This window comes from Eumetopias jubatus, unplaced genomic scaffold, assembly GCF_037043125.1.
Source record: "Eumetopias jubatus isolate StellerSeaLion01/CBP00866 unplaced genomic scaffold, mEumJub1_p1.0 scaffold_4, whole genome shotgun sequence".
Lineage (NCBI taxonomy): Eukaryota > Metazoa > Chordata > Mammalia > Carnivora > Otariidae > Eumetopias > Eumetopias jubatus.
In genome coordinates, this window is record NW_028274810.1 from 30682091 (window position 1) to 30697280 (window position 15190).

The following is a 15190-nucleotide window of genomic DNA, read 5'->3' on the forward strand; positions in this document are numbered from 1 at the left end:
CTTTGCTTTTGTTATTAATTGCCTTATATAATTGGCTACTCCCACGTTAGGGGCATAGATATTTACAATTGTTAGATCTTCTTGTTGGATAGACCCTTTAAGTAGGATATAGTGTCCTTCTTCATCTCTTATTACAGTCTTTGTTTTAAAATCTGGTTTGTCTGATATAAGGATTGCCACCCCAGCTTTCTTTTGGTGTCCATTAGCATGGTAAATGGTTTTCCACCCCCTCACTTTCAATCTGGGAGTGTCTTTGGGTCTAAAATGAGTCTCTTGCAGACAGCATATTGATGGGTCTTGTTTTTTAATCCAATCTGATAGCCTGTGTCTTTTGATTGGGGCATTTAGCCCATTTACATTCGGGGTAACTATTGAAAGGTATGAATTTAGTGCCATTGTATTGCCTGTAAGGTGACTGTTACTGTATATTGTCTGTGTTCCTTTCTGATCTATGCTGCTTTTAGGCTCTCTTTTTGCTTAGAGGACCTCTTTCAATATTTCTTGTAGGGCTGGTTTTGTGTTTGCAAATTCCTTTAGTTTTTGTTTGTCCTGGAAGCTTTTTATCTCTCCTTCTATTTTCAATGATAGCCTAGCTGGATATAGTATTCTTGGCTGCATATTTTTCTCATTTAGTGCCCTGAATATATCATGCCAGTCCTTTCTGGCCTGCCAGGTCTCTGTGGATAGGTCTGTTGCCAATCTAATGTTTCTACCATTGTAGGTTACATATCTCTTCTCCCGACCTGCTTTCAGGATTTTCTCTTTGTCTCTGAGACTTGGAAGTTTTACTATTAGATATCGGGGTGTTGACCTATTTTTATTGATTTTGAGAGGGGTTCTCTGTGCCTCCTGGATTTTGATGCCTGTTTCCTTCCCCACATTAGGGAAGTTCTCTGCTATTATTTCCTCCAATATACCTTCTGCCCCTCTGTCTCTTTCTTCTTCTTCTGGGATCCCAATTATTCTAATGTTGTTTGTCTTATCGTATCGCTCATCTCTCGAATTCTGCCCTCGTGATCCTGTAGTTGTTTATATCTCTTTTTCTCAGCCTCTTTATTTTCCATCATTTGGTCTTTTATATCGCTGATTCTTTCTTCTGCCTCATTTATCCTAGTTAGTGCCCCCATTTTTGATTGCACCTCATTAATAGCCTTTTTGATTTCCACTTGGTAAGATTTTAGTTCTTTTATTTCTCCAGAAAGCGTTTCTGTAATAACTTCCACGCTTTTTTCAAGCCCAGCTAGTATCTTTAAAGTCATGATTCTGAACTCTAGGTCCGACATCATACTAATGTCCGTATTGAGTAGGTCCCTGGCAGATGGTACTACCTCTTGTTCTTTTTGCTGAGGTGATTTTTTTCGTCTTGTCATTTTGTCCAGAGGAGAACAGATGAATGAGAGAACAGAATGCTAACAGGTTAACAACGTCTCCAGCAAATATACTCTATACAAATCAGAAAAGACCTGAAACCAGGGGACAAGAAAGGGAAAGAAAGAAGAGAGAAAAAAAAAAGAAAAAGATAAAAACAAACAAAAACAGAACAAAACAAAAAAAAAAACAGAATATGATCAAATATGATCAGGCTAGTGCATAGATCAGTGCCACACATTAGCTTTTGTGCATATTTTGGTCTGTTAGAAGAAAGTGCCTGCTAAAATTTTAAAGGAAGAAAGACTTATATATGTACAAAATAAGGGTTGATACAGTGAAGGGATGGCAGATGACTGTAAAGATGAAAATTAGAAAAGATTTTACAAAAGGAATTGATAAGAAGTTGTTTTTAAAAAGAAAGAAGATTTAAAAAGAAGAAAAAAGAAAAAAAGAGAATGTGATCAGGCAGGAGAATAGAACAAAGTCATACAGTAGTGATTTAGGGTATATTTTGATCTGTTAGAAGAAATTGTATCTCAAAATTTTAAAGAGAGAACAACTTATGTATATATGCCAAAAGAAGGGTAACTACTATGAAGGGATAAAAATATGACTCTAAAAATGAAAAATAAAAAATATATTTTTTAAAAAGGGGATTGATAAGATGTTTGAAAAAGGGAAAAAGAAAAATTAAAAACAAACAGTTAAAAAAATTAACTTTGAAGAACTAATGAATTATGGTAAAAAAGGCATGAATTCTATGTGCAGTATTCCCCTAGGGCTAGAGTTCTCCCGTTCTCCTTGATCGGTAAACTTGGTCTTGGCTTGCTGGCTGTTCGTGCTGATCTTCTGGGGGAGGGGCCTGTTGCCGTGGTTCCCAAATGTCTTTGCCGGAGGCGGAATTGCCCCGCCCTTGTTGGTCCGGGCTAAGCAAGCTGCTCGGGTTTGTTCTCAGGAGCTTTTGTTCCCTGCAAGCTCTCGGTACAGCTTGGGAGGACCAGGGTGAAAATGGTGTCCTCCCAATCTCCGCCCGGAGGAGCTGAAAACTCGGGGCCCCGCTCCTCAGTGTGCCCCCTGAGAAAAGCAGTCACTCCCGTCTCCCCGGTCTCCGGCCACACTCCGTGCTCACCCAGCCTGTGACCCAGCGTTTCTATGTCTGGCACCGGACCCCGTGTGGAGTCTCCAAACCCAGCAGATCCCTGCGGTGCGCTTCCGCACCGCTTCTCCCAGGGGAGGAAGGGGAGTCTCCCCGGCTCTGCCGCTTGTTGGTTCCCTGCTGGAGGAGCAGTAGTCCGACTGGGCCGGAGATCACAGTTTATGGCAACCCCGAGCTGAGAGCCCGCGCCTCGGCTCCGTCTCTGCAGCCGGCTTCCCCGCTCCGATACCTGGGAGCTCTGCCGCACTCAGGCACCCCCCCCGTCTTTCTGTGACCCCGAGGGTCCTGAGACCACACTGTCCCGCGAGGGTTCCACCCCCCGCTTAGCCACTGGAGCGACGTTCTTCAGTGGAGCCGGCTTCTAAAAGTTCCGATTTTGTGCTCCGTGGCTCTAGCACTTGCCAGAAGCGGCCGACGGAGGCCCCCTCCCCCGCCGTCTATCCTCCCGAATATCACCTCGGATTCACTTCTCCGCACATCCTACCTTCCAGAAAGTGGTCGCTTTTCTGTTCAGAGTGTTGTTACTCTTCTTATCTTCGATCTCCTGTTGAGTTCGTAGGTGTTCAGAATGGTTTGATCCCTATTCAGCTGAATTCCTGAGACCAGACGAAATCCAGGTCTCCTACTCCTCCGCCATCTTGCTCCCTCTTAGATTTTTTTTTAAAGCAACTAACAGCTGCCCCACCAGCCATTACTGACCCTGTTAAAGTAATTTTAAATATTTTCTCTAAATACAATTCTAGTTGACATTAATGAATTATTTTACTTTAAATACTTAGAATTGGGGGCTTTAAAAACATGCAAATCTATTTGTGACAAAACTATGAAAATGTATGCATTTCAGATTATTATAGTGATGGGAATATGGGATCTATTAACTTTAAATTATACCTAAGAGTACAGCTTAGGTCAGTTTTCTTTGAGAACCTAATTTTTCCAATTATCAATCTCTGTAAGCTTATATTTGTTAATAAGACAAATTCAGACAATTCTCAGGATATGGGAAGTGGGGTGAGGATGGGGGAGCATTTATAAATACCATTTCTAACAGAAATAAAGTTTTTGTCACTTAGGTAATTAATATACATATGCTAATATTCTATAAACAAACTTGTATACAGTCTTCATTCCCAACAAGACTTGCCAACTCAGCCTTGAAATTTGTGGGAGTCTCCAGAATCTCTAAAATTCAATTCCAGGAGGTAGGTAGTTTTCAACCACTGGGAATAAATGTGTGTAGTCATTGTGCACCATCTTGTGGTGATGTTTAGAAATGCATCTATTAGGAATTGGATGAAGAAACAAAGCAATTCCTTATCCTTTATTGCAAAACAAAAACCTACAAGGCATTTTCCCCTCATCTTCCCATCCCCAAATCCTTTGATTTCCTAAATAAATTAAATGCATTATTTGGGGGAAGAATTAAGGTAGCTAGTATAACTAGGGAGGCGGGGTGGTTGAGAGATCAGGCTCTGGAATTTGACTACCTTAAGTTAGAATCTCAGATTTGCTATTTCTTATCTGGATAGTCTTGATTCTCTGGAATTAGACAAGGAGACAAAATATAAGAGATAAAGGGAAATCTAGGATTCTGATAGCTGACTAATAAATGTTTCAGAAAGAGAGAACAAACAAATCAGAAGAAATAATTTAAGAAAATTTTCTACACTTGGAGATACAGATCTGCACATCAAAAAGGTTTAGTCAGTGCTAATTAGGATGAATGAAAGAATATCTACAAAGGAGGAATAATTGCAACATTTCAGAACATCATTGATAAAGAGAAAATCATAAATGCTTCCAAGGAACAAGAATTGAAATTTTGTTAATCTTTATCAGTAGCACTGGATGGTAGAAGACAATAGACTTACAAGTTCAGGGAAAAATTATCAACCCTGTGTTCTATACCCAGCCAAACTATTAAGTGTGAATGTAAAGTAATCTTAATACATTCAAGGATTTAGAAAGTTGAACTCACACACATCTTTTCTGAAGCAGTTGCTTGAGTATGAGCACAATATAACAAAGCAATTGACCCAGAAAGAAAATGTCAAAGAATCCAAGAATAGTGGATTCACTCAAGAAGCTTAATGAAAGGAAGTTTGGGATGACAACTGTAGGAGAGGCCATATTACGTTAGGAGGAGGATGGTGGGCTCAAGAAAGGAAGTATCTATGAGGAGGGAATAAATAGTGGTATCTCCATGTATTTATTTTTGTCTCTGAAATATTAAATGCACTTAAAGAAATTTAAGATAGATATTGCTAGACTAAAAGAAAGGCAGGAAAACTTCAGGGAAGATATAGCTGCTCAAGAAAGAAAAGCGCTTCACTTGATTCAGTATTAATATTTTTATTTTTTGTATGGCTCTCAAATCAGCCCATTCTCTGACTCTACTACTATCATCACTCTAGATAGAGTTAGCATCATTTTTTTGCCTAGACTCCTCTGGTAGCCTTTTTTCAAAATGCAAATTTAATTATGTTCCTTCCTTGATTAAATCACTATAGTGTCTCCCCCTAGGCCTTAGAATAAAAGATCCAAGTCATTAACATCCCTACTAGGTTCCATACTGTCATCAGTTCCTAAGCAGCAGTGGGATGGCAGCTGCTAGGTAGCCTTGCCTCACCTCCATAGAATTGGCTGGTAAGGACACAAGAGACCTAAATGGATCTAGACAGTTTGTTACTTACATAGACGGCAAAACAAGAGCAGCATGTTATCAGTTGCTTGCATTCCTAATCCCACAGGATAACACTGACCAGATAACACAAATGGTGGGTTGCTTTGTTTTTGAGGCATCAACTATAGGGTGCAATAAGTGGTTTTATAGCCTGCATCTGTACCTTGGAAGAGGCAAGGTAGAAAGTCCTGTGCCTTACTGGAACCAGAGGCAGATGAGAAACTGCTTCATGGAGTGCCAGGCAAGATAGGGAGCCTCTTGCAAGCTAAGGAGGCAGATGAGAAATGGCTTTTAGCACCTCCTCACAAGACTGCCTATCTTGACATGTCCCAAAGAGGATCAGAGGGCATTCTATAAATAGTTAAGTCTTGGATATGGCCTATATAGAGACATGGAATTGCTAGGGTATGGTGGAGCCATTCTCCTACAAATATAGCCTGACCTTTCTCCACTAATTTCATCTTGTGTGCTCTCTCTTACTTGCTGAATATCAGCCACACTGACCTTTCAATTTCTCCGATATCCATGCTTTCCCTTGTCATAGAGATTTTGCATATGCCATCCTCTCTGCCTGAGGTACTCTTTCTCCTGCCTCTTTGCCTTCTAAATTCCCATTCTTTCTTTAGTCTTCAACTCAGTTGTTGCTTCTTAGGGAAACCTTCCAAGACATTCCTCACTAGAACAGTGCATCCAATTATCATATAGCATTGTGCTCCTCTCCTTCATAGCATTCTAAACCATTTTAATTTTATAGTTACTTGTATAATCCTTAATTAAGTAGTAATAGTAAAGATGATACATGCTCTAATATATTATCAGTTAATTTGAAAATGCTTTCACATACTTAATTTCATTTTATCTTTTCATGTCTGTGAGGTGAACAAAACAGGTATTATTTTTAATCTGTTTTTTACAGATAAGAGCCCATATTAAAACTTATGTTTTCTTACTTTGGTTTAAAGGGCTCTGTACTTCACCATGTTTCTCATGTGAATATATAAGGCAGCATGCAGTAAGAGTGACAAAGAAAATGCCATAGGGGCTTAAAGAAGAGAGAAATCATTTCAGATGGGGTGATAAGGATAGATCTCCATGATAGAGGTACCATTTAAGGTGGCCTTGAAAGTTGATAAGCTTCTGATAGACAAAGAAGTGAGTGGCTTCTAAGACAAGAGGTAATATCAAAAGTACAATCATAGAAAGTCTTGACACTATTTGAATAATGGCAAGCAAATGTGTTTTTGTTTTTAAAGATTTTATTTATTTATTTATTTGACAGAGGAGAGGGGGAGAGAGAGAGAGCCCAGAGCGCACACACAAGCAGGAGGAGAGGCAGGCAGAGGGAGAAGCAGACTCCCCACTGAGCAGGGAGCCTGATGTGGGGCTCCATCCCAGGCTGAAATCATGACCTGAGCTGAAGGCAGACGCTTAACCGACTGAGCAACCCAGATGCCCCAAGCAAATGTGTTTTGATGGATTAGGTTTACTATGGGTACCAGAAAGGGAGGCTAGAATTATATTGTGGAGGACTTTAAATATGAAATTAATTTGCTGGCACAGGAAGTAACTAACATTTCTAAGTGGGCAAATGATCTGACCAGAGTTGAACTTTAGGAGGACTAATTAAACAGCATATAGAATAAATTGTAGCATGGTAGGACTTGACAAGGAGACCAGGTAACTGAGATGAAATTACGAACTAGGGCAAAAGACCACAGCTCTGGTAGAGCTGTGGGTTATCTCAGGAGGTTGGAAGGAGCTTATTTATAGGATTTTAGCTTGTGCTGGTGATTCTTAGCAGGGTTTAGGGAGAGCAGAGGTCAATTCTAGATTGGATACTTTAAAAAAGTGAAGTATTGGGTATTTTGGTGTATCTTATCTTGGAGATGGGAAGATTAAGGAAATAGTAGTCATTTGTGTTAGCCAGAAGAGGGGGATGTTTAGTTATTTTTGTGGTTCTTGAATGTCCTTTCCTCAAGTTTCAGATATAATTACACAGTAGTCTTATTTCGATCTTTACTACAGTTACAGAATGGCCTTACTGAGTGTTGTTTATATTCTACCAAAGTTGTTTATATTCACTTGGGAACACTGTGGTTCATCCTGTCAGCTTCCAGCTGCCAGGGATGTTTCATTACTTTATCACTACCCAATACATTGATCTGCTTAGCCCTTAAGGCATCTAGCCAGTTGCTTCATAGGGTGAGCAGCCTTATCCCTTTACTCCAGGTGCTATACAAATATTATTATTATCTAAATGTGCCATGTCTTGAAAAGAGTTGACTGAGCAACAGCACTGAAAATGAAGAGTAAAGGACCAAAAAAGGTTATAAAGGTTTTCAAAGCTCTTCACTATCTCCAACATTTCTAGTTCACTTAAAATCTACGCTCCAACAAAAATCAACTTATTTCTATTTCTACAGTTTATGGTTTGCTGTCTTTGAGTATTATGCCCTCTACCTGAGCCATCATGTCCAGATCCTGTCAGTTTAGATGTCTCTCCCTTCCCCCATGTTACTAAGATCAAGAAAAAGTCTACTTAAAATATTATGAATGAAGAATAAATTATGTATTTGGATATTCTAGCTTGGGGGGTCAAGCTGGAAGCAATCTCTTTTTCCTGTGAATTCATATAGCAAATTTCTTATACCCCTAAAACACATATTTCTAATCTTTATTAAATATGTATGGTGTCGTAAGTACTGGAAACTATCATTGATACCATCAAAATGCTGTGATGTTTGCTTCTTTCCAGGTTCTTCTTAAGTATAAGTATAAAGCATTAGAGAAGTTTCTTACTCTTATTCAAGATAAGAGTTACTGATAGTCTGTGGTATTTGGCTCTATGTCAGGGAGGTGAAGAGAAGCTTATAGGTGGGTCGATGCTCCTTGTGAAGAGCTGGGATTGGGCTAATAGCTGGGCAGGGACTAGCTGTTGTCAGAAATATCATTTTAAAAAATTACATATTAAATAGCCTAACATTTGAGGAAGTGAAAATCATAACCTTTTTGTACTGCATGAAAGGAAATAAACTGTAGTAAAAATAGGTTTGTTTTTCTTATATTAATTTAGGAATGACTGCTTGCAAAAAACCTGGGAACCGAGAATGTAATCATCACTGTAAAAATAAATATACATGTGGACATGACTGCTGTGAGTTCCATAAAAGAAGTTTATTTCAGGTTTTAAAAATTGAAAGGCCTTTGATTAGTAATGACATCCTAATTACCTATATATGATATTTATGTTATGCAGTTTATAACTCAAACTTTCTTTGTGGGTAACATGAAAAAAATTAGATTAGAAATTATGAAGATCTACCCCTGAAACTAATAATACTATATGTTAACTAAATTGAATTTAAATAAAAAATTCAAAAAAGAGAAATTATGAAGAAATTTGGCTTTACATGAACACTACCTAAAGTTTCACTTAAAGAAGCGAGAATTTCTTTTCATAGGTAAAACTGGAGTTGCACAAAAGTCAGAAATGAAAGAGCCAACAATTTCTTCATATTTATCTGATTTAAGAAACAGGAATGCTGTTTCATCACTTCCTCCAGTTAAACGTCTCAAGGTTAGTTTTAATAACATTTAGCCCTTGTTCTGTAATCTAATGTATATGAATATTCCTTTATTCTGTGTATCAATTAGTTAGGTATCCGAAGTGCACTTTAGTTACTTGAGGGCTTGCCTAGGAGTATGGCCATTTTTCAAAATGTTGTTTCTAAAGGAAAAGATATTATAGTTCTTTTTTTTTTAAGATTTTATTTATTTATTTGAGAGAGAGTGAGAGAGAGCATGAGTAGGGGGAGGGGCAGAAGGAGAGGGAGAAGCAGACTCCCCGCTGAGCAGGGAGCCCTACATGGGGCTCAATCCCAGGACCCTGGGATCACAACCTCAGCTGAAGGCAGCCACTTAACCGACTGAGCCACCCAGGTGTTCCAAGATATTGTAGTTCTTAATAATTAGTCTGTAAATCTACTTTTGGGACATAGTTCTACAGCCCCTTATTAGTCTTTTTTTTTTTTTTTAACCAAAGAAGAAGGAAATGGAGAGGAATATGTAGTTTGGCTTGGTTCGGCAATTAAAACTAGACACACTTGCCCTTTCCTGGTTCTGTCTGTGCTGGAGTGGTATGGAAAGTCTGAAGTTGATTTTGATTCATGTACCTGGATGAGTACTGAGCAAGAGGCTCCTTTCCAAGTCATGAAGGAATGGTTGTTCCTACCTTGATTAGCTGGTCACTAGCAGACTTATTCTAAGCCTACATCATCATATCCAGGGCAAAATAACTGATCAGGCCACAGAAAAGAGGCAAGAAAATGGCAGTGTCTGCTTCTTTTCTAGGACTTTAGTAAGAATGAAGATTTTAAGTCATGAGGCTAAAACAAGGGGAATACTGGGAAACAGGGAGAGGTGTGCACATTGAAACAGCCACCACCTTCTCTGAGATAATAATTTTTTAGTAGCCCAAGTTCTTCCTCCCTCCCCCCTTCCTTCCTTTCTTTCATTCTTCCTTCCTTCTTTCCTTCTCCATTCTGTATTATTCCCTCTTTCCTTCCATATTCATTTTTTTTAAGTTTATTTAATTGGGGCACCTGGGTGGCTCAGTCAGTTAAGTGTACAACTCTTAATTTTGGCTAAGGTCATGATCTCAGGGTTGTGAGATGGAGCCCCATGTTGGGCTCCATGCTGGGTGTGGAGCCTGCTTAAGATTCTTTCTCTCCCTCACCTATGCCCCTTCCCTCCCTTTCTCTCTCTCCCTCTCTTACTTTTTTTCTTTTTAAAGATTTTATTTATTTATTTGACAGAGAGCAAAAGCAGGGGGAGCGGCAGGCAGAGGGAGAGGGAGAAGCAGGCTCCCGCAGAGCAGGGAGCCAGATGTGGGGCTCAATCCCAGGACACTGGGATCATGACCTGAGCCGAAGGCAGATGCCCAACTGAGCCACCCAGGTGCCCCTCTCTCCCTCTCTTAAAAAAAGAAAGTTACTATTTTTAGTAATCTGTACACCCAAAGTAGGGCTCAAACCCACAACCCTGAGATCAAAAGTCTCATGCTCTTCCAACTGAGCCAACTGAGTACCCCCCTTCCATATTCATTGAGCACCAGCAATATGCTAAGTACTGTGATAGGTGCTAAGATACAGCAGTGAATAAGACAGTTTTAGTCCCAATCCTCATATAGCTTATAGTTGGGTGAAGGATACAAATAACTAAATAGGTTTTTTTCAGTGTAGCATGATAGAGGATTCTGTGACAGAGGTGTAAGATAACTTGAACTTGGGTAGAAAGTGTACTCAGTCCACATTTGATAGGCCAGGAAAGTATTCCAAATAAACATGATTGAGACTTGAAGGATATCTAGGCATAAGCCAGGTATGGAGAGGTAGGCACCAAAGTGGTGGTGGAGATGGATAGAAAAGTATTCCAGACATAGAAAATATGAAGTGGTATAGAACTGAGAAAGAGAGAGATCTTTTAAAACATTGAAGTTATACAGTGTGTCTGGAGTTCAATCACAAGTAAGGGAGTAGAGAGAGATGTGGCTGAAAAGGTAAGAGCTAGATAATGAAGGCCTTTTTGCTATTTTAAGGATTTAGACTTTATCCTGAAAGTATTGGGAAGCCACTGAAGGGCTTTAATCAGTGACATGATCAGAATTGCATTTTCTCAAGTTCACTCTGGATGCAATGTAGAGAATGGATTAGAGGATCATAGAAAAGGAACATAAGGACTCATTAGGTGGGTTTTACAATAATCCAGGCAAGATGATGGTCTAGTTTAATGTAGTAGCAGTAGCAGTGGAAGGAAGTGGCTAGGTTTAAGACATTTTTTAGAGATAGAATCAACTACCCTGGTACTTAATTGCTTATGAAGGGTGAAGTAAAAGGAGTAAAGATGATGACCAGCTTTCTGAACTGAGTAACTAGGAAAAAAGTGAGGCCTCACTAGGGTGGAAACTCCAAAGGAAAAGCAAGTTTGGAGAAGTAAATACACAATAAGTTCAATCTGGAAAATATTGAATTTAGAAGCCTGTGAGATATCTAGGTAAAGATGTTCTACAGACAGTTGGATTAACTCTTTGAAAATCAGGAAAAGGATCTGAATTAGAAATATAGATTTGAGAGTCATTCACTTGTAGATGATAATTGAAGCCATGGAAATAAATGAGATCTTTGAAAATGTGTAGAGGGAAAAGAGAAAAAGGCCTAGTAAAGAACCATGAAGAATCTCAACATTTAAGAAGTGCCTGAGAGGGAGATTTGATTTGAGAACTAGCCTGAGTTTCTCATAATCCATTGGTTTTGGGACTTTGTGTACCAGCAGGAATTTTGCTGTTTGGCTTATTTGTTAAAAAGTGTTGCTGTGAAATAGACAGTTGAACTGTTTTTCTCATTAATAGATGCAAATGAATAAATCTCAAAGTGTGGACCTTAAAGAATTTGGCTTTACTCCAAAACCTTCTCTTCCCAGTATATCAAGGTACAGTATAATGTTAATATCCAAGGTAGAATAGTCATCATAAACACTTTCCTCCTCCAAATAATCATTTATTCAGAGAAAGGTGAACACTGGCTACATTCAAATCATAGTAATCATTTTGTTCCATAATGAAGTAATGATATCATAAGAGTTTGGTTATCTAAATTTATTTAGAACTCTACAGTTACAGAATATTTTAACATTCACTGAATCATCTCTTTCCTGGGAAACTACCCATCCTATACATCATGACCTCAGGCTTTCTCTGCCTTCTAAATTTAACAGGTGACAAAAGTATACCTTAAAAGAAAAGTATACTTTAAAAAGAAAAATCATGTTGCTGTACAAAGTCTAATCTTTTCCATTTAGGTGCCCACTCTATATCAATAACACTTCATATTTATAAAATAATTTACATTTTAAAAATTGCACATTTCTGTATTATCTCTTTTGACCTTAACCACAACCTGGATCATAAAATGAGGTATTTCTATCCCATTTTATAGATAAAATAACCAAAACTCATATTCCTAGTTATTAAGCAGAAGGCCCTAAATGATAACTCAGCATTCTTTTCCTATACCATGATGCCTAGAAGGTAATAGTATATGTCATTTCCCTTCCAGATAAGGGTATTCTATATGCAGGGATGACATTTAATATACTTAACAAACAGTACAGAACAGCCACTGACCAATCAGAATAGATGCCAACACTACTTCAAGAGATCCTAGCTTTTGTTATCTAATTGAAAGTAGCCTTAGCAATAGATTTTTAAGGCTATACACAGATAGCAAATAACTACATATTTGGGTCATGTATAGATGACTAAGTATCTTGCTTCCAATAAACACCTATTTTTTTACCCTTTACTACCCTAGGCTAATGCATTTTATCATAGAAGTGTTGAAAAGATGAACCCTTTCTTTTTTATTTATATGAATAAGTGGTTTTCAAATTCAGATTAATTTTAATATTTAATATTTTATGGTTTTATTTATCTTTATGAAGGTCAGAGTGTTTAAACATACCTGAATTGTCTATAGTGGAGCAGAGGGATCAGCATGAAACCTGTGCAAAAGTTCAACAAGAACCATCAGAATATCAAGACAAAGGTGAATTACCATTGATATTGCCTTGAAAGAGAAAATGGTTTATCATTACTTCAGAATGACAATGTTATTGAAAAACCAACATCTGAAATTACTATGATTATTAACTTGCAACATTTTTCTCCTGGGTTGTTGGGCCAATTTCAAATTCTTAGGTCTGTTATTTCAGATGGACTTACTATGTTTGTCATAGATTTTCTTTAAAAGTCTCTTCCCTACATTGTGTTGACTATTTTTATTTAAAGATAGTATGAGGAAAAACTGAGAAAATAAGGGACCTGGAGATATATAAAGTATTAAAATGCTGAACTATTACTTTTATATGTCTTTAAAATTATTTAAAATAATTTTATGTTTATAAAATTTGTCCAGTTTTACAAAATAGCTGTGTGATCTTGGAAAAATTATTTAATTTCTTTAGGTCTTAGTCTTATCTATAAAATTAGGGGATTAAATTAGATGACCTTTAATACCTCTCCAGTTTCTAATATGGTTCTTACAAATTCCTCTGATAATATGAGAATATAACCTAATTTATGGGATATAGCTCATATGTAATCTAGATTTGCTTTTTATCTGTGTCAATCATTTAATTAATGAGATAATGCATATAATTCTTCAACCCTGGGACCAGTTCATCATTACTGTGGATCCTGTTATTACTAGCATCATTTGTCTGGGTCATGCCATTAATAGCCAGTCTGTTAAAATGTGTGAGAAATAATCCTGGCCATAGAATTGTTTGTTTCTGTTGCTGTATGTAGAAATGGTAAACTTGGGGTTTTCCACAAATAATTTCATGTGTGTGGCCTTAGCATCTATTGACAACTCTTTCCTTCATTCTGTCACTTTATGCTTCCTCTAGCCATAATTTAAGATCTTAAGTAGGCAAGGGCTGGAGTACCCACCACCTCTTGGGCCCAAATAAGAACAAGAAAAGTCCCCTAAGCTCACTTAGAGTATCAGAGCATTTATCCAACTTGCTCAAAGTCTGATATCATTACAACATGGAGAGAAGTGTTAGAATTGTCAACTCCTTAATTTCTCTCTCTCTTCAACCTATAGCCCTCCAACTTACTCCTTGTTCTGCTCTGTTCCCTGCCCTTCCACATACCACAGTTTATTCCTCTGCTTACTTTTATGCTGTCCTTTTTTTTTTTTTAAGATTTTATTTATTTGAGAGAGAGAAACAAATAGCAAGAGAGAGTGAGAGCACAAGTGGGGAGGAGAGAGAGAAGCAGGCTCCCTACTGAGCAGGGAGCCTGATGCGGGGCTTGATGCAGGGCTCAATGTGGGGCTCGATCCCAGGACCCTGCGATCATGATCTGAGTTGAAGGCAGACGCTTAACTGACTGAGCCACCCAGGCGCCCCCTTTCATGCTGACTTTACATAGTTTTCCTACTTTTATTTCTTTCCTATCCCCTATTCCAAATCCAATTTATATTATGATATTGAAGTCTTATCTAGATACTTTAACCCCTAATGATAATTGTATCCCTGTTTTACTGAAAATGGTCACTTTTTTTTTTTTTTAAAGAAGCTGTGTAGTAAGTGGTTAAATTCACAGGATCTAGAATAATCTGTTTGGGGTGCCTGGCTGGCTCAGTTGGTAGAGCATGTGACTCTTGATCTCAGGGTTGTGAGTTCAAGACCCATGTTGGGCTGGGAGGTTACTAAAAAAAAAATGCTTAGAATAATCTGTCTAGGTTCAAATTCTAGCCATTTAGTAGTTGTGTCACCTTTTGTAATGTATCTACCCACTTTATCTCAATTCCCTCATCTGCTTATGTTTTAGGGATTTTAGTATTAAATGAGATAATACACATAAAGCTCTTAGCATAGTATCTGGTACAATTATTAGTAGTAATCAAGTGTATTCATTATACTTTTCACACATTAGTTTTTGGTGGCAAAACATACTTTATTTGTATTCAAATATTGCTCTAGAGAATGTTTTCAGAAAAACATGCCAATTTTTTTCGTCTGTATTCCAATTTCAAGAAAGGAAAAAGAAAAATGAGAAAAAAAATATCAGAAATCATATGAGAAAGTGTGTTGAATCATAAAATTTAAATTGTAAGGGACCTTTGTGCAATTTCTCATTTTATAGTGAAAGAAACCAAGACTCTGAGAGATTAAATGACTTGCCTAAAATCACATATCTAATTAATGGCAGGGCCAGAAATAGATTCTGTATCTCCTGATTCCCAGTTCAGTGCCATTTCTATAAAATGAAATTGACTTTTAGTTATCAGTAGAGAATTGAAAATCAAACCTATATGAACTCTTTCAACTTTCTACCCTGCAACTGTATATTTCTGTCTCTGTATCTTTCCTTAAAGAAGAATTCTCTTTTCTTCTATTCAAGGTTTATCTCTCCA

The 15190-nt window shown here is 37.8% G+C and overlaps 1 protein-coding gene across 4 annotated transcripts in view; it reads left to right on the plus strand.

Annotated features, from left to right (window-relative positions):
• The window catches only part of HFM1 (helicase for meiosis 1), a 120953-nt gene that overhangs the window by 89254 nt on the left and 16509 nt on the right, over positions 1–15190 (plus strand). For 3 of the 4 annotated variants that reach the window (XM_088022942.1, XM_088022945.1, XM_088022946.1), the window contains exons 30-33: positions 8284–8364; positions 8672–8787; positions 11617–11696; positions 12708–12811. In XM_088022942.1, the coding sequence (XP_087879068.1) occupies positions 8284–8364; positions 8672–8787; positions 11617–11696; positions 12708–12811 (381 nt within the window). Of the gene's footprint in view, positions 1–8277; positions 8365–8671; positions 8788–11616; positions 11697–12707; positions 12812–15190 lie in introns of all 4 variants that reach the window. The other variant, XM_088022943.1, reaches the window with a different exon arrangement.